Source organism: Echiichthys vipera, assembly GCF_963691815.1.
Source record: "Echiichthys vipera genome assembly, chromosome: 3".
NCBI lineage: Eukaryota > Metazoa > Chordata > Actinopteri > Perciformes > Trachinidae > Echiichthys > Echiichthys vipera.
In genome coordinates this window covers 7,448,620-7,469,112 of record NC_139828.1, presented here as the reverse complement: position 1 = coordinate 7,469,112, position 20,493 = coordinate 7,448,620, and the positions used below count along the sequence as shown (strand labels likewise).

At 42.0% G+C, this 20,493-nt stretch overlaps 2 protein-coding genes across 2 annotated transcripts in view; both read right to left on the bottom strand.

The window, feature by feature from the left end:
• gpc1a (glypican 1a) overlaps positions 1-1,500 on the bottom strand; it is a 39,600-nt gene extending 38,100 nt beyond the window's left edge. Inside the window, exon 1 of the mRNA XM_083940120.1 lies at positions 814-1,500. Coding sequence (XP_083796246.1) covers positions 814-964 — 151 coding nt within the window. The 5' untranslated portion in view covers positions 965-1,500. The remainder of the gene's footprint in view (positions 1-813) is intronic.
• Positions 1,501-15,882: 14,382 nt separating this feature from the next.
• LOC310966420 (glypican-5-like) overlaps positions 15,883-20,493 on the bottom strand; it is a gene marked incomplete at its 5' end in the record, with an annotated part of 52,465 nt that continues 47,854 nt past the window's right edge. The window contains 2 exon segments of the mRNA XM_083940119.1: positions 15,883-15,987; positions 16,090-16,193. Of these exon segments, the coding sequence (XP_083796245.1) occupies positions 15,892-15,987; positions 16,090-16,193 (200 nt within the window). The 3' untranslated portion in view covers positions 15,883-15,891.

The following is a 20,493-nucleotide window of genomic DNA, read 5'->3' as shown; positions in this document are numbered from 1 at the left end:
TTCAAAAATGTCTACAGGCTAGCCTAAATTACTTGTAAATGGGGAAAAGAGGTCACTGCAGCCCAGAGCAGACAATGAAAAATGCCCAGCACACATTGGTGTAAAATACTATTCAACAGGGAGTAACAGTAGCCACAAGCAGAAAGCAAATTCTCTATTCTACCAGGTAGTTTATATTAAAAGTTGTTATCACCTGCCGTGCAAACATCAGCAAACAATCATTAATGCCCTGAATAGCCCATAATAGCTCCAAGAGACACATTGCTCACATCCACCTGCAATCCTGCCTCCAGCAGACAATGAAAATGCCCCCTTCGTGGACAATAATAGAGATGTGCGGGAGAGTCTATGGACTGGGATTCACCTCAGTAAGAATGGGTGCAATGCTGAGTGAAGGAAATGGGAAATATACATTTGAAAAGAGGCTTGAGAATTGAATAAACTGACGTAAAGCCTGATTTAAAGCACACCTGCCTTTATAAACAAGTAAACGCACCTTAAAACTTGGCTAAACAAGCTTTGGGTGCAGGTTTACCCACAATGCATTAACCAAGCATTTTTTATCTTTATGAAAAGACATCTTAGAATATGTATTTTAAAGAAATTACTGAAATCAAAATATTAAAGACACTGTAAATCCCTGCACTGTTGCCATATATAACAAATCCCACAAAATAAGGTGTCAGAGAAATTAGTCTATGTTATAACATCCTATTATATCCGAGCAAGCTATTTCATGTTTTTTATCATAAAAGGTGAATTAATAAGTATTGTGAAGTGCATGGATTTGTGTTTTCCTTTCCAAAAACTCACCGGAGATCTCTGTCAGGGGGACCTCTACAAGAGTGAAGCCTTTCCCGGTGTAGAACTGCCGCAGGTCGGTGCATGTTCTGTCCGCCCCGGCCACCGGGCCCGGTGCTGCGGACAGACACAGCAACACACAGAGAAGCACCGGGACACGCATCTTCTGAAGTGTAGTCCTTTTTTTTTTAAATCTTAGTCTGAAAATCCTGAAATGTCTGGTCCGAGTGTATCAAGCAGGAGTTCTAAGAAGACCCCTGTCTCCAGTGATTTGTTGCTGTTTGTTGTTTTTTTTTTTTTAATAAGAGTTTTCAGTCAGCGCTCCCCGTTCAAACTGCACAGAGCTCCGGTTAACTGACGCACGGACGACCCGGCGAGAGAAGGAGGCACTTGTGACGCGCAGGTCCTGGGTGTTTCTGCACGAGAAGAGGGCTGCGACGCGCGACTGTAGGTGTCAGGTACACCCCGCTCCTCCTCCTCCTCCTCCTCCTCCTCCTCCCTTTCAGAGCTGCTGGCTGTGAGCTGCAGAGATATCAGACAAAAGAGAGAGATTGTGGGAGAGAGCAGGTGTCGCTCAGTCAAAGCCGGTGCAGGTCCACGCGGAGACTACCGCTGCATGATTATGTAAATGAGCCCCGGTTTGAAATGCAACAAAATAGCCAAATCCGTTATTTCAGAGAGGTTTGGGACAGGAGAAGTGTCCGGTAAATCCGCCCGTCCAGCCTCCGGGACAATGAGGGTTTGAGGGAGTGTGCGGTAGACTTGATATATTCATTCTCAGAGAGAGAGAGGGAGAGAGAGAGGGAGAGAGAGGGGGAGAGAGAGAGAGAGAGAGAGAGAGAGAGAGAGAGAGAGAGAGAGAGAGAGAGAGACTTCTGCTGCAAAGACCAGGGGCCCTACAGCGCCACCTGCAGGTCCCAACATCAGGGGGAGAGCGGAGATGAATGCTATTCCAGGGATTCCCCATCAAAAATGTGTAATATTTATTCCCATTAATTGAAAAGGACAAAGTACACATTGGTTTAACTATTCCAACATTCAATCCTCAAAATGAAAAATTTTAATAAATCACAAATAAGAAGAAAAAAAACATCCATTGTATAAGATCAAATGGGGGACGGGGAGCGTGATTTGAATCCTGAATATATTTTGGTGAAAAACATGACAAACAACTAGTTCTCAGCCGGTACTTTGTGTATGAATGGTATGAATTCCTAATGAATGGAAATGGTTTATCATGATTTGCGCATAGGCCTACATTAGATGATCAGGTTACACAGCATGTTGTGTTGACCTCAAAATCACAAAGGCTGAAAAACCAGGTGACACATTCAGTCACTTATGATAAAACAGTACAAGGTTACCTATTTCGGTATATGATTTAACCACGATGCGATTCCATTGAAAGATGGTCTAAACTTATTGCCTTGTGGCCCTTGTGGGAGAAAATATGATTGACATAGGCCTGAGCGAATAACAGGGCTAGGTCACCGTGTATTGGGGACATAGGCCTGATAAACACACTCTGTTTAGAAAACCATTGAACTGTATTTGGGCATGATGGCGTCTGGACACAAAGTAGACGCCACTGATTGTAAATGGACTGAGTGTGTATTGGAAAAGACCTGATGGGGCGTGTAAACGTTGTCAGCACGCAGACCTTGGTATAAGACAGGAAGTGGAATTTGGTATTGTGGATCTTGGAACTGTGTGATGAGTGTATCAAACGTTGATTCAATAAATTCCCCTTGATTGCTGTGAGACCTCTCTGCTGACTCCTTCTTGTAGACCTTTCTATTTTTATAACACATTGTTCTACCATACCCTAATCAGTATCAATATGTGGTTACAGGCAGGACAGATTCATGCAATCATATCAAAATAAAGTCAAATTACAACTTCAACAAATTACCTCAAAATCTTCTGTAATTCATCCAACATTACCTCAGTTTTAAGACCTTTTTCTGAGTTCTGACCATGGTTGTGACAGGAAACAGGAATATCAGACCTGAATCAGGTCACTTTACAACTTTGGAAACCAGAAAGAAAACTATCACTACTTCGGAGCGTGCATTTGTCCTATGCTTGCAAGAACACTAATGGCTGAAAATGCAAACACTGACTGTAACAATAGCTGAACACTGAATATTCTTCCAAATGGCTGTGAAGTTGCAGAAAATGCATCCAAATCAATGATCAGGTTAGACAGCATGTTGTGTTGACCTTAAAATCACAAAGGCTGAAAAACCAGGTGACACATTCAGTCACTTGTGATAAAACAGTATAAGGTTACTTTGCATGGAAACATCTCTTCAGTTCTACAACTAAATGAAAATCAGGCAAATAGTAAAAGTACAGGGAATGAAACCGAATATCACTGTAAAATCTGACAGATGAGTCTAGGAAACACCTTACCTCAAAGGTAAGTGAATGTAAGTTACGTCACCTTTAGAGTGGACATAATTTTAGACTAATAGTTCTCTTTACTTGCCTTATTCAAGGAAATCGGTTCCCTAGATTTCTTTTTAAAGCAAGATCAAGTATTTGCAGTAAACAAATATAATAGAGAACACATTCTGATGTGTTTTGAGCAGTGATTTGAAAAAGATGTTTGTCAGGCAGAGAGTTTTACTGAATTCTTCTTCTGCCACAGCGTTCAGTTGTTGCACGGCGCTGGAACATCAGTCATTTCTCTCACGGTGATATCAAGGTCAGGATTTGAGGTTCGAGGATACAGTTTCTTCTGGAAGAAAAAGAAAGAAAAGTTCCCGAAAACCAAACCTGACTCACATCAACACACACACACACGCACAGCCATTGAAGCGCTATGTATCCCTGCAGGGAAATCAGTAGCTGGTAGGGATTCAGCACCTTCCTCGGGCTCAATTTAGCAGGGTTGGTGGACGTGACCGATGAGCTGTCGGACGCTCTCCAATCTTCCCTCATCTTCCCCTACATGCACTGCTGTGTCAAAAGACTGGCTGGGGAAAGGTCACTGGCAACTTTGAAATCTGACTCACACCTCAGAAATGCAGCTGAAATCAAACTGTACGTGAAATTAAATCCACAAAGGCTTTGAATACACTGTTAATTGCTTTTAAATTGGATTTGGGAGAGGAGTGTGAAGGTAACAGTGTGAATAGTGTTAGTCAGAGTCAAGGTTAAGGCAAGTTAATTAATAAAAATGTACATTAGCAGAACTCTGGACCTCAGTCTCTATTCTTTGTCCCAATTTTCTCGTCGTTTCTTCCTCTGAGCACAGCCAGATTTTTTAAATAGGGCACGAGCAACCCTGTAACACTCAAAGACAGCATTAACGCCACTGTCCCATCACTACACATGCATGACCACTTTATCGACCACGACTCCAGACTGGAACATGTATGATTTGTGTACCTTAGTTCCTATTAATGCTCCAGCTAGGTGGAGGCCTCAGGGAAGACCCAGGACCCCCAGTAAGAGCTGGTTAATGTGGCCCGGGAAAGGGAAGTTTGGGGTCCCCTGCTAAAGCTGCTGCCCCCGTGACCCGACCCCGGATAAGCGGATGAAGATGAAGTGAGATGAGATGTTACAATATTTTAGACAACAGTGTGGCAACAGTTTGTGGGAGATCATTTTCTGTTTCAACATGACAGTTGTCCTCGGCACAAATCCAGATCCAGATAAAGAAATGTTTTTTTTTCCCAGTTTGGTGTGAAATAACTTGATTGGCCTGCACAGAACCCATTTAACACCTTTGAGATGAACTTGACTGCATGCCAGGCTTTATCAGCCGACATCAGTGTTGGCCCTAATGCTCTTTTGGCTGAATGCGAGCAAATCTCTGAAGCTTTTGCCAGAAGAGAGGAGGAGGTCACAGCAGAGTATTAACACTCATAAGATGCTCAACAAACCCATATGGGTGTGATTTTCCAGCTTTGACTCCTGCCCGCCCTTTGTGGCACGTCATTTCTCAGCTCTTTCTCAGCTCATTTCTCCTCATCTCACTACTGCTAGACGGAAAATAAAGCCTCCAATAAGTGTCGCAAGTGTGAATGTACTTTGATCAGATGTAGTTTTGGCCGTGTAGTTTACACTGAACTCAATAAATTAGCCAAACATTGCAAAAACATTGTTGTCGTGAGGACATAACCAATTTGCAGTCAATGAGGCTTTTCCCACAGTGGACATTATGAGTTGTCTGAGTAGGAAAAGCACAGGTGTTATTAATAACATTAGCAAAGGCTCTGTTGGATTTAAGTGTCCCTGTAAACCGTGACAGTGCAAAAGTGGCTGAAACAATTCAAACCGTTACACCTGTGCTTTCCCCACTCTGACATGTGTGGCCTGTATGGTGCTCTCAGCTGGTCCTCATCAACCTGTAAAGTCAGAAATTATTACATTACCCAGCATTTAGATAAAGGAAAAACTTAACTGCAAGTAGAGATTCACCAATCCGATACCCAGATTGGATATCGGCTCCGAAACTGATAATTAGCTGGATCGGACATCAGATGAATGAGGCCGATCCAGCATTTCTTTTTTTATTTATATCATACACAGCAAGTTCATTAAGCCATTGTTTGTTGGGCTCAGGCAGCTGCTATATTTTGTAATATTATCCATAGGTGACTCGGCTAGGAACCGATGGGTCTCTGGTTCGAGTCCCTGCGTGAACCATGAATGGAGTGTGGACTGGTGGCTGGAGATGTGCCAGTTCATCTCCTAGGCACTGCTGAGATGCTGTTGAGCAAGGCACTGAACCCCCAACTGCTTGGGGCGCTAATGTAAACTTTATTTGTTAATAAATAATATTAAGTACATTTATATCTGTGGTAATTTGTTATCTTGTTTTAACAAGGCTAAATGTTTATGTCAAGCCTGATGCCTTCACTCAAATGTCAAGGTGTACGCTGCATTCACTCAACAGTAGTAACGGATCGGTATCGGGTATCGGCCGATACGCTCAGCCCAGGTATCGGTATCGGATCGGTGCATCTCTAACTGCAAGGTGTAAAAATGAAGCCAGATATAAAATCCTCGGTCATCAGCAGCTCGAACATGTTGAAACACAGTATCTATCAATTACCTACAACATGTTTTACCAGCTACCCATCTTGAATTTAAGTTAAATGTCACAACTTTTCTATAGAGTTAAATATAACAGAATTTACCAGAGTTAACCACTTTGATTGTTTAAAGAACAATTTATAGTTCAAATTCACCATTTGTTTCTACCTGGAACCTCTAACAACAGGTTGAGCCACACCTTCATGGGCCAGCTCATTCAAAGGAGAGCAGCCCCGCTTTCACATGATCCCACACATGCTCAGCTCCAAACACACCTACAGTGTAACGTCAGGACAAGTAGTGTTAATCCAGCCAATGATTATTCCCCTCAGCAGGCTAAATGGCATTAGGATTAATGTGTTAAGAAAGATTGGCAGGTACCAGCCACTTTAGCCCTCAGGGAGGACGACGATTTATATCAGTTCACAGGGAGAACAAATGATGAGTAACATGTCAAACGCCAGCTTTTCTCTCAGACGGCACCTGTGTTCAGTTTCCGTAGAAGAACGGCATCTACCTGTCGTGGAAAAGTATTGATGCAGCCAGACAACATGAATTAAAGGAGAGGGTAACTGAGCTCCACGTTAACAAAAATTGAAGGTGTAATTAAATCGCCTGTGTAAACGGCCCTGAGCTGACAAATATTGAGGTCGACGATTCATGCAACAATGTGGAGCCTGTCTGTGGACGAGTACAAGTGTCATCTCAACTTTCCTTCTGGCACCGCGCCGTTTGTGCCAGATTTCAGCGTCGGCACATGCAGGCCACGGAGCCAACCTTGTCTAAATGTTGTAAACGGTTTGTTTGCACAAATAAACTTTAATCCTGTTGCAAAAACATCCCCTCCAAACCGAGTCTCGACCATATTTTGAAGCACTAAGATCTTTCCTGAAGACATTCTATGAGGCTAGTCAAGCCAGATCAGATACAGCACACACACACTTGAATTATCCACATGATTGAAGCAGCTTCATCAGCTTAGTCCAGTTCTTGAACTCCTTTAAACTCAGCCCCTGCCTTTTTTCCCTTCTATTTTCTGCCCTATTTTATCTGTGCCTAACTAAGCCCACACACTGCTGAGTAGAAAGTTTTAATACTTTAATACTTACTTTAATCTATTCCCTGTGCGCCAGCCTTTGCACCTTGCTCTCCCTCTCTCTCTCACACACACACACGCACACACACGCACACACACGCATCCACACGCACGCACACGCACCCACACATCCTTTACATATCATGCAGATATATCTTGAGCTCTGGATTTCCAAGTGCATGCTTCAGATGCATCAGAGCATGAAGATGTCAGGGAGGAAAATAATGAAAGACAAGGCAGCTTAGCCTGCTGCGACCTGTAATGTGTTAGAGTAGTGTTTTTCTGTTCTACTCGGTCTCCGCTCAAGTCTGTAAATCAGAATGACAGATATTTCCTTCTCAGCAGGTTTTAAACTATCGGCACACCAGTCATCCTCTGTAGCATCTGCAGTATCAGGACTGAAGGAATGACAAACATCAGCGAACTGCAGATGAAGACACAGGAAACACGTTCTGTGTCCATCACAAAGAGTACCTACACACTAACACCCATCACTGAACACACACCTACAAACAATAAATCATACCTGATTGAACTTTACCTGACACACTCGATCCAAACTATCTGTCATTTAAGATAGAATCTCTGAGCCGTGGCCAATAAACACTGACATAATGCCATGAGAGAGAATGACTGGCTGGCATCCAGGTCAATGTGAACCTGCTGCAACCTGATAACAGCGTGGAGTTAAATGCTAAAGGCCAAAGTCAGTTCATGTTAGTGTAAACGTGAGAAAACAGACAAAGGGGAGCAGATTGTGACATCTTAGCTATAGCAGTGTGGCTACTTGGGACCCAACTGAAATGTCTCAAGCAGCCTACATGTACGAACAAATCTTTAATCTTCCAGTTGAACTGAGTGGATCACAATCATCTCATCTTTTAGCAGTGCAGCTCCACTTCGCTCAGCTGTGGTCACTTCCTTAAAAGTGGACGAAATGACTGTGAAAGCCAGAGAGACAAGCTTTGTTTACACCAGGGATGTCAAAGTCAAATACATCAGAGGGCCAAAAAAAACAAATTTGCTACAAGCCGAGGGCCGGACTGGTTCAATGTTTATTAAAACATATTAAAATGATTGCATATAACCTATTGAACCAAGACCTAACACAATGTGCCGTATTTTATTTAATAATTAAATGAATAATCCCATATTTTTGTACGGCTCTGTCAGTAATTTCAGGTGAAAACATTTATCAACAGGCAAACAGCAAAATAAAAATGTCCTTCAAAAATAAAACATGTTCCTTAATATCAAGATAAAGACGCACAGCTTTGTGAACATGTGCTCTGCCTCCCACCGAGCTTCAAACACCCTGTGCTCATCGTCCACCTTCCATTTAGCCATTATTGGGGGCCAGCAGGCGGCTGTGGCGTGCGGGCCGGTTCTAATACTAATCAAATATCATCCCGGGGGCCAAGATAATTAATTCGAGGGCCAGATCCGGCCCCCGGGCCTTGACTTTGACACCAATGGTTTACACCATAGGTGCAGAATCCGTTTTTCTGAAAAAAACATGAACTGCCCCCCCCCCAAATAAAAATACCCTAGATTATTCATCTCATCTCATCTTCAACCACTTATCCAGGGGGTCGGGTCGTGGGGGAAGCAGCTCTAGCAGGGGACCCCAAACTTCCCTTTCCCGGGCCACATTAACCAGCTCTAACTGGGGGATCCTGAGGCGTTCCCAGGCCAGTGTGGAGATCTAATCTCTCCACCTGGTCCTGGGTCTTCCCTGAGGCCTCCTCCCAGCTGGACGTGCCTGGAACACCTCCCTAGGGAGGCGCCCAGGGGGCATCCTTACTAGATGCCCAAACCCCCTCAACTGGCTCCTTTCAATGCAAAGGAGCAGCGGCTCTACTCCGAGTTCCTCACGGCTGGCTGAACTTCTCACCCTTGAAAAAATGTATTTTCAGACTCCACATTACTCACATTTTAGATTCACATCTAAAGAGAAATGATTGAAATGGTGAATTTCCTGCACTACAACACAAATGAACGGGTAGTTTCTTACACAGATGCAGATGATCAGCAGGCTTTAAAAAAAGGGCTTCAGATTTTGATATTCATCCTAACCATTAATCAGGCATAAAGCAGTCCCACACAGTGGCCATGAAAGAAGATTTAGTTAGTTAGTTTTATATTAACAGTAGTTTAAACAACAATTTAGTTAATTGCAGGTCAAGTGTCCACAATGGTATTTTGCACAAGGCTTTAACCTGCTTTCTGAAATGTAGGCAAAAAGAAATTAGGCTTGTTGCTGAATCTGTTTTTATTTTAGATCAACAACAGTTAGTTTAAAAAAAAAGAAATTGGGTGCTTTGAGAGGCGGAAAGTGACGCTGGACTCCGCTGCCCTGCATAAAGTAGCCTGGACTTCAACTTTATGACACGCATGGACAATAAATGGGTCCTTGTGGACACATAGGTCTGCCTAAAGGAGCAAGGGGTTGTTTGTAGTTATGAACCTGCAGAAATTGTTTTGTTTTTCTGACTCACATCTTTACTGTTTAAGTTCACTCTTATAGCTTTCATTGGATCGTATTTGGTTGCATCAGGCAGCTATTTTTCTGTGGAACATCTTTAAAGACCCACTGTATGCTACCTGTCCAGCCCCAGCAGCAGACGGACAAAGTATGAGACTAGCTGGTGAACACAGTGGAGCCTTTAGCAGCTGAAGAGCCAGATAATCCCCCTGAGACTTGGTGAAGACCAAATGCAGAGTTAAAGACTGAATATTGGACTTATCCCCAAAGCAATTTCAGTCAAAAGCAACTGGACTTGGGTCCAGACGGACCAGTCCCAGCCTGGTCAGATGCGTACATGAACTGATGAAGCCTCTTGGATGAGAGGTGAAATGTCTTCCTAGACAAATAACCAAGTCCAGTTGCTTTTGACTGAAATTGCTTTGGGGATAACGACGACCTGGACGAATGAGAACATTCAGAGGAATATTGGACATACATTTGTCATGTGGTGATGGTAATGTTGCTCTGTATGTATGCTGGTTGTGTGCATTTTGCTTATCGAAAAGGTGATATTATGACAATGCTTGTAGCTTGTTTCACCTGCCCCAAAGTGGCAAAAAGAAAAGAAGAAATCGGTCACCCCAATCATATTATCTCCATCATCAGGAATGATAGGGGGTGTTTAAATGAGATGATTCAGTGCACGCAGAAACTAACTGATGTTTAAAAAGTGTCTGTCAGCAAAACACTTACAGTTATCCCTGAGACTAGTGCCACGTCATTGCTCTACATTATTGTGGAAACTGAAAAATCAGTAATTGCAGCTGAAAGTTGGAGATGAAATACCCCAAAACAAAACCTTCAAATGCTCAGTAGATCTTTATTTGCTTGCAAGCAAGAGCCCTCTAAGTGTGATGCAGATGTGGCTGACAAGAGGCGGCCTCTGCACAGCTCTTATGGTACTTTGAAATAACTTACTGCAGATAACAACGGGATTTCACCCAAGAGGTCATTTTGACCTTTCTGTGGTCATGACTTTTTCTTATCTTCGGCCCACCAGCCGCACCTACCAATTAAGCTCTTACACACTCATCGTAATGGGAGGATACATAATTAATTGCTCTCACTCCCAGGCTGAAGGCTTTTATAATGAGCGCCGTTGTAGTCAGTTTAAGAACCTCAACATTTTTATTAATGTCATAGTGGATACATGAGACACATAGCAAAATATATGACTGTAACGGAAACAATAGAAAACAATGGACGTTTCACATCACAATTAGAGTAACTGAAACACCTGAGGAGGGAGAGAGGCAAGAGATCTACCGCAGTGTTGGTAAGTACAGCTTATTCTGGATGGACTACTTACTTTTTAATCTTAGGTTGCAGTTCAACTTCAGACATCACCTAAACTAGAACATGATTTGGTCAGTCAGAAAAAAACAAACATGGGCCGACATCCAGATAAAAAGACCCATTTTAATAAATAAATGCAGGCCAGTACAGGTCATACACTTCCTATTTTTACCTCTATAGCTGTTATAAATCAATTCTTAATCCAGTTGTTTTGTGACAATAAGACAGGCAGGTGCGCTTCCTGGGTGATCACCACCTAGAAAGCCTCTAGTCATGTTTTTAAATCTGAGACAGCTATGAAATAATGTGGAGCTACAACAAGTACACAGTGAGTAATCCGATATAATGTGTGTCTCGGAGGCTGTAAACGCTGGCATGGATATAGGAACATAAATATGACTTAAATAGCACACACCTCGATTATAACCCTTGGACAGGGTTAAAATAATCAGAGCTCTGATTTCATTAGCACTGGCACAGAGGAAGGATATTATTATACAGCTTGTTGAAACAGCATCCTGTAAATCCCCTGTCTCGCAGCTTCTCGCTTTCGTGAACTCTTGATTCCTCCTGGTTTCACCTTCCTCGCCTCTCGTCCTGCCTTCCTTTCTGTCTCTCTGTTCTCACTGTGCGCTCATGTGCCGTATGTGCAGAGCATACTGGCCCTTTGCCTTCTTTGGCTGAAGGGCATCAGAGGTTCGCTTTCATAATTAATCAAAGCAGCATTGTTCGGGAACAACAGACACTTGTCTTGAATGAAAATAACGTTATAATGGATAAAAAGAAGATGTGCATTTAAAGACATCTTGAAACAACATTCCTAGTCTGAGACAAAATATATGGGTGGGACTAGATGGTACCGACATCAGGTTGAGTAATGGGAACACTCCACCTTTTCTCAGTCTTTCTCCTTCATTTTCTCTCTCTCTCTCTCTCTCTCTGTCTTCCCCTCTGTGACAATTTGCATTCAATGATGTCTTTATTTCCCACCATCCCCAGGCAGTTTCCTGTGCCAACCGAGTGAACTGTGCCAACTTCCTGACCATGCCAATCCAATCACAGTAATCTCTCAAGGGGCTGGAGGCCAAAGAGCTGCAGCTGCATTCCCATATATATATATATATATATTTATATATATATATAGATAAACCCATTTTAGCAACCAAGATATGGTGGGTGTTCTGACGGTGAAATACGCTGCTAAACAAAAATAACCTTAATATAACCTAAATATGTTTCTAAATGAAGTATTTATTTCATCATATACATTTTTTCAATTAAAGAAGTTTCAAATCATCGTTATTATTATTTACAAATCATGTTCGCTACTTTACACCTTGTTCCGTGCCTGCCTGTGGCTTGCATGTGCATCTTACACTGGAGACTTTACACAATATATAAAAGTACATTATGTATTTGAGAGCAGTCTAATGCTGAGGGTATTAGGCTGAATTAATGACACAACAGAATAACAGGACACAAAGTATTACAGTAGGTTTATTTACATTTCACATGAGAGTCACTGGTTTAGTTTATTAAATTAGCACAGTGGTTTTCAGAGTGTGCGGAGAGAAACCATACTACTGTAGCTGTTAAACCTTGATTACGAACATTTAATGGTTTTCTTTGACACTGACACAGCACAGTGAGCCCGTTCTCATTCCCAGGGTGTCAAATACTGTTGTTTTGTCACGGCCCTTGGCGTTACATGGCACCCAATCCCAACCAAATCTTTCAACTGTAAACCCATCAGCGACATAATTTAGGCTCAGAGCTCGAGAATTAAGAGCGCTAAAATCCATGTAGTGAGGAGGTCAGGGTCCTTGTCCCAAGTGTCACTGTGGTTATGTTCCAAATGCCCTTAATTTAAGTCCACACACAATCTTTTCCTAACCTTAACCAAGTGGTTTTGCTGCCTGAACTGGACCATGTTGTTTTGTTTGACTTCACAACGTTAAACTGGCATACGTCATGATTTGAGCCTGTTTCTGATTTCTGAGCTGCACAACTCATTTTGGAGTCGGACCGCATTTTAGCTTTGCCGGGCGTTGCTTGCCATGCAATGTACAGGGGGGCGCGAGGAGCGAACATGGCCTGACTGGCTCTTCAGATGAATCTCTTACATGTCAGAAATTTTGGTCTGCCCTTTTTTTAAATCCCCACACCAGTGGGAAGTAGCAAACAGAGCTTCTGTATGTGTCATGTCGACATGCATGCCAGGGAGGGACAGGAAGTAAAATAAAGTTGCTCAAAGCAAACACTGCTGTTACAGTACAGTAATAGATCATGTTACACGGTGTCTGAGGTTACGACTACTGTAAACCATTGCCTTTATTTCACAACTATTTACTTGTACAGTATAGGTTGGAATTAAACATTTCCCAAATCGTACAGCGTATGCCCAGCTAACCTTATGTTCCCTGTATTTAAAACAGCAACCCTAGTGAAGCATGACGGGGCTACCCAGTGCAGTGACAATTGAAGTCCAGCTGGGATGAGAACAGGTTTCCTCAACACACATGCTGAGAACCATCATGACAACACAGTGGGCTACTAGAGGAACATCATGAAAACACTTCTATCCTTGACATGAAAAACATCACTCACAAGATTCACACGTCATTCACTGCAAAGATTCTCAATTAAACCTGTGATCTTTAGATCGTAGTGTGATCTCACAGTTAAAGGTGATGATTTCTTTTTTCTGTCAATAGCCCACTCTGGTCCTACAGGTTAGGAGATCATTTTATACATCCAGTTATCTGTATGTGCACTGGTGATGAGGGGTTGGGGGTGCGTGGGGGTGCGTGGGGGTTGGCTTTAATGGCACAAAATCTCATCTCATTTGGGTGTAACCTTTATATAATAATCAAACAATCGCACACTTGTCTGACAGATTATGTTGTAAAAAGCAACCTGCTAGCTAACAGTACTTGGGCGTACTGCCCAGATAGCTCATCTCAAACTGTCACATTCCTTCATGAATAGAGAGGTGAATACAGTAGACACACTTAAGTGGGAGTTTTGCGATTTTCAAAAGACTATATGGGGAAAAAACTGATGAGGAGAAAGCATCAGTATTCCAGTTATCTGTCCTGCTATTGTGTGCAGTCTGGGGAGTTGGAGACTCGACAGAGAGCTGGGAGGACTTGACGGTCCTAATTAACATGAATTACATTTAATTCACATGTTTGGATCTGGGCTCAGCTGTACTCTGATCACTCTCTTGATACTCCAGCTCTTGTCTTCACCGGATACAGAGACAAGCTGATAACACGACTCAGAGTGACTCAGAAAAGCCTTAAAAATACAGTCTTTTGTTAAATGTCTTAAATAGCACCTCATTATTGCAGTTTTAATGAATACATTTGGAGACCAGCAAGCATTTCAAACCACTGTGACAGTTGAGCGTTTGCATATTACAACTAGATGTAAAATTATTCATTGTTCAGGTAGATGGTTGTGTCTTCTTGCCCTTACATGTGGGCCATATTTAGTCTTTTCTTGTATTAGGTGCTTTTTATTGTTTAGGATAGTCCTATTTTTAACAGAGGATGGCTGTGGGAGCTTACAGGTGAAAGTGAAGTTGAAATGGAAGCTCTTACATCCCTCCCTATAGTGCTTTTACAACTCTGCACACCGTACAGCTTGGGAAGAAAATAAACAGTAACTCAGTTTTTGCAGCAACTACCACGACTATAAAAAGGTATTATGTGCTTAGAAATGTCAAACTATCACAGGACACAGTTTCTTGGGAGATATATCTGCTATCAAAGAGTCATTTTTGGGTTAACAGCTAAAACTTGCAGCAGAAAAATAAAAAGCAATCAAGCAACATCCACGGACAAAAGAGCATGTTTGTGTGTGCTGGATGGGCTTCAGTCTGCACAGATTTACATGGCAAGCGTTCAAATTATTCATTATGCCACATGGCCATCTGTAAATGGTCTGACATATCACATAATTGGCTGTTTTGCCCATCAAGTGCTGAATTCTCTTCAGCATTAATACATCCGCACAAGCTTGCCTTCACTGTAAGCACATTGCTGATACAGTGAAGGCACTGTAAGCACATTGCTGATACAGTGAAGGCCTTCAGATTAAAGTACCGTTGAGCTGTCATGGATCTAAGCGGGCAGTCACACTAGATCAGGTCGTCCTCCCATTCACGTTGAATGGGGTAGCATGTAACAGAGGTGGAAGCGACAAGGGGTTTGCCGAAAGAAAACGCAATGGGCTGCTCAATTTTGGGGGAAATGCAATCTAACGTTTAGCTGCAGTGGCCAATGAAATCCGTCATGCCACAGTCTGTTTTGAGGCGGTGTGAGAGTCCCGTACAGTAAACGTCCCTGCCTCTACGAGGGAGTTTGTGTAACACCTGATTGTTTCCTTCAACAAGCTCCAGCAAAAAGCTCAGTCTCTCCGTTTTGTTTCTCTCTTTCTCCTTGAAATGAAGCTGCCTTCAAGTGCGGTCGGAAATGGTGAGATTATAACACCGATCTGATGGAAGACAATAATTGTGAAATATAAAATCTACCCGTGGTACATCAGGAGGGGTTAAAGAACACAACAGGGCTCCACACAAACAGGCCATGAGTGACACAGTCCCATCTCCAGGCAACCCAGCGGCAATTCACTGGGGCTGCCGGAGGCTATGTGAATTCTGCCTTAGTTTCCACGGAGGATACATAAAGGTTAAACCAAACAAAACACCCCTTTACTCCCAAGTCACTCTGCTCTGTTCTATATTAATCTCTATTTACACATCAAGCCATTGTTATCTATAGAAATTCTTTATATAAATATATAATATATATATATTTGTATTTACATCTCTCTTCAAAAAAGGTCAGTAGTGCTGTTCAATCTATCCTATCAGGGTTAAATGCACATAAACAAACACATGTAGAGGTCAGTACAGGTAACAGGTAAGGTAAAATGCATACTGTGCACCTGCAACTGTGATGAGCCGACAGCCCGTCCCACCCAAAACAAAAACAATCACAAGTGGGTTGACCTGCACTTACAGAAACTCCAAATTCTCAACTTCACCACAAAACACGTGTGGTTGTCTCTCAGTCTTTTTTTTTTTTTGTCTCCGCCAGACCGTCTCCCTCGGAGATCAGCGGTGTTCCCATGGTGACAGCAGTAGGAGCAGCAGGATCGCCAGGGTCAAAGGTTCAACAGACAACGTGTGGGCTGAGCCTCGAACTGCCACCTGACAGAGAATATGCAATGAGATTATATGACAGAGAAGAACAATAAAGAGGGATAAAGGAAGGAGAGATTGGACGTGAGAGGAGGAACAGATTTGACCTACTTGTGGAGGTGAGAGGTGATGAGGAGGGACGGGGCGACGGGGAGGCGGAGGAGGAGCCATTTCCTTTGGTCTATGACCGCTGGACGTATCACCTGTCTCATCACCTGAGAAAGACAGAAGCATGGTAAATGGACTTGGACTTGTACTTATAAAGCGCCTTTCTAGTCTTCTGGCTACTCAAGGCACTTTCACAGTGTTTGTCACATTCACCCATTCACACAGACATTCACACTGACGGCAGTGGACATCTACAGACCATCTGATCTAACCATTCACACCACATTTACACACCCCTGCGCAGCACAGGGAGCAAGTCAGGGTTCAGTGTCTTGCCCAAGGACACTTCGTCATGTGGGCCGGGGGAGGTGGGGATCGGACCGCCAATCTATCGAATGGAGGACGACCCACATGTTGATACAGTATATAACAGTATAATACATACAGTCCCCCTTTATCAACACTACGCGTCCTGTCCCAAATACCTTCATTTGAACACATTTGAACACATTTGAACCTGGGTGTTGTTAACTTTTTCTTGCAGGTTTGAGTGAAGTTTGCACAGCTGGACTTCCTTTTGTTCATTATTTCTAGCAAATCGATTTCAACTTCTCTGCTCTCTTGATTGCTATTTTCTTCACACAATCTTAATCACAGCAGGTGGTGTTTATGTGTAACAGCTGACTCAGATTGATGATAAGCGTGTTAGCCGACCGCACTGCAGCTGGTAGTACTTTACTAAAGATGAGAAGAAAGATCATATAGCGTGTAATGCTTTTAGTATCGTTGCTTTTTCATTTATTGCTCCGTGGGAAGCACTTAAAAAGCTTGGTTTCTGATTGGTCTACATAGAAATATCTTTTATCCAAAGTAAATAATGTATTGTATTTCTTTTCTGAAACATCTTTTTATTGAGCGGTTGTATTTCACATACATTACACTGTTACAGTCAATGCTTGTTTTCACTGTGTTAATAATTGCACCTGTAGCTTTGGATTCAGCAGGGAAATAGAGTAACCGGCTCAAAGATGGTTATTTAAATACAATAGAGAACTCATCTAAATACAAAAAAACCAAACAATTAAACAAACAAAATGACAGAAAAAGCAAACAAACTACAATTATTTAAAATAAACAAAATAAAAATAAGAACATATTATTTTGAATTATAATTATTTTGAACAGAGGGCTGGGCAATATGGCCAGAATCTAATCTATCTATTCTATCCCGATACAGGAAATTTTATATCTCAATAACAATATATATCACGATATAGCATGTTTTCTGCTAATTCAATGAATAAATAGTCTCCTGTGTGAAATTAAATACTTGACTAATGAAAAGCACTGAGTATTTCCCCATTTTATGAAGAACTTTAGTGCAAAATGAACATAACGTGCAAGGATCAGAACATAAAGACTCGTCCAAAAGACGTAAATATTGCAGTTAATGCAGTTTGCAGTTTGTAGTTTGTAATAGAAAAGATAAAGAAAAATACATACGACAGACACTTTTATATTGTTCGGCGTTATATATCTTCCTTCTTTATTGCATGCTTCAATATTACTTAATATAGGGGTGTCCAACCCTGCTCCTGGAGGGCCACTGTCCTGCATGTTTTAGGTTTCTCCCTGCTCTAACACACCTGAGTCTAATGATTATCAAACCTGTGACGAGCTTCAGCTGCTTGATAACGAGCACATCATTAGACTCAGGTTTGTTGGAGCAGAGAGAAACCTAAACATGCAGGACAGCAGACCTCCAGGAGCAGGGTTGGACACCCCTGACACATCACGATATCTGCTCACGTATGTGAAATCCTGAGTTGTGTAATCCAGTCGATGTTCATCACATTGAACTGTGATCATGTAAAGTTAAACCATCATAAAACCAAAACTGCATCTCCAAATGATATTCCCTCAGGTATTTCAGATTACATTTTCTGGGAAGTTTGAGTTAATGTGCTGTGAATTTAGAAAACGTTTTTGTGCGTCACAAAATCTTGATATGATTTTTCACGATACTGACTTCCCCGAAAGACGTTATATAATGATACTGAATCACCGTGCAGCCTTTAACATGGAAAACACAGTACTTCATTGATCTAGCTTTACAAGCAACATTTGATTGACTTGAGCATCTGAAACATTTAATTATAAATGAATCCAAACACGTTCAGGCCTTTGTCGCCATTTTTGAAAAATCTAGTTTTAAAAATAGCTCCATAAATAAACAAGTCCATAAATTAACATTCTGAGTCAAGATTTGTGGAAGTCTCATGATGAATCCTACATTATTTATGGCTGTTTTTGTTTTTTGTTTAGACCTGAAAGATTTATGGATTTGACCGCACCCACCCACAGCTTCATGCACTAATGTGAATACTGTTACTTTACACACACACACACACACACACACACACAAATACACACACACACACACACAAAATGTTGCCTTGTTTAATTGGCGTATGGCCGGACTTCACCAGCTGCTGTAAGGCTTTCATATGCATGTATGTGTATGTGTGTGTGTGTGTGTGTGTGTGTGTGTGTGTGTGTGCGCGTGTGTGTGTGTGTGTGTGTGTGTGTGTTTGTGAGGGTGTGCGTGGGTGTGTGTTGGCAGCACACCAACACCTCATGAGAGAAGCTCAGGTAAATGAGTGGATTAGGACAGGAGGGAGACAGACTGTGCCCCCGGCTGATCTCCCACACACACACACACACACACACACACACACACACACACACACACACACACACACACACACCTGCTTGGGCAGAAATCTGATTCTGTGTCTTACAATGCACATTGTCCTGAAGTACAATAGACAAAGAGCCTCTTTCAGTGGCTGAGGAATGAGGTGTGTTGTTAATGTTCACAAACTCACACAAATATTATATCTCATAATAATAGAGACGTGGAAAAAGCAGGAAAACAACACTCCCATATGAACACACACACACACACACACACACAAACACACACACAAACACACACACACACACACACACACACACACACACACACACACACACACACACACACAAATCAAATCACAGACTCTCTCTTACAAAACAAATGTAAGACGTGATGTGTTTTTGTTTTTCACTGTCTGTTGTTAATTCCGATGATTTAATCACAGCAGAATGTTTATCAATTAGGAATCTGCCCTTCATTGTGTGATGTTGTGACAAATAGCTGTACAGAGAGATGGCACCCTGGGCAAGTGTGTGTGTGTGTGTGTGTGTGTGTGTGTGGTCTGTCTTGTGCCCATCTGTTCCCATCAGAAGTGAAAACCTTTTGTCACATCTGGTTTGAACCTGTTTAGGCAACAGAACAGTATCATATTTGTATTGCTTTTCCTTCATAACAAGTGTTTTGTAATAAATGAATGTTTCAAATTTACCACAGTATCTGTTACTCTTAATAAACTGGGATTCAACCAAAGGCTGCTCTCCTTTTGCTCTTACAGGGAGCTGGTTTAGATGAAAACATGGCACGGTTGTCTCTGTAATTAGGCCCAAAGGAGCAGCTGATATTTAGTTTACACTGAAGAGATGAACAAAGTAATGCCTACTTAGGGAAAACAGGTAGCTATATGTGTGCTACTTCCCAATATGATGCTTTAAACCACTATACTTTAAAGAAATATTGTAGTTTTTACTCCACGACAGTTTTAAAGTCTTATCTGACAGCTGACAGCAAGATTTTACAAACAAACACCAACTTCATTTGAACTTAAACTATGGGTTTTACTAATTTAACTATTAGTATATAAAGTTAAATTAGCTAAACCGCAACCAACTACAGTAAAATGCTACACATTAAATCGTTAAATTGTGTCAAAACAAGAAAGCATTGGCGACAAAACCAGTTTGATTGCGTTGTTTTTTCTATGGGAATGTCCTAACTGGTCGTGAGCGATGCAGCGCTGAGCTGCACTTTTATCGGACGCGTTGTTTCGATTTATTCCTATGGATGGATGACGAACGCCGGAGATATCTATACCACACCTCCTCATTTCAATACAAAAACATTAAATAGATGGTGTGTTGATGAAGGTAAACAGGGGCCAGATGAGGTAAAACCAAAGGTGTCTCAAAGGTAATAAGTGTCTCCGATTATCGTACTGCACTTTTGTGTGTGCGTGTAATATTAATGTGGCAGAGTGGAGTTTTGGGGTATGTGGAGTGACGGCTCAGCTGGTGCATGGGGAATGTAGCTGTTTTTCAGGAGCATATTTTACAGCTTGTTCCACACATTCAGTGCATATTCAACAGATTCAGTGTGGACAGAGAGTGTCCCACGTACGTGATAGTCAGACACTCGCTTTCTGTGTGGACACGGTGTTAGTAATAATTTAACTCAATGTCAGTGTCACTCCAACTTTGAGAGGCTGCTTTGCA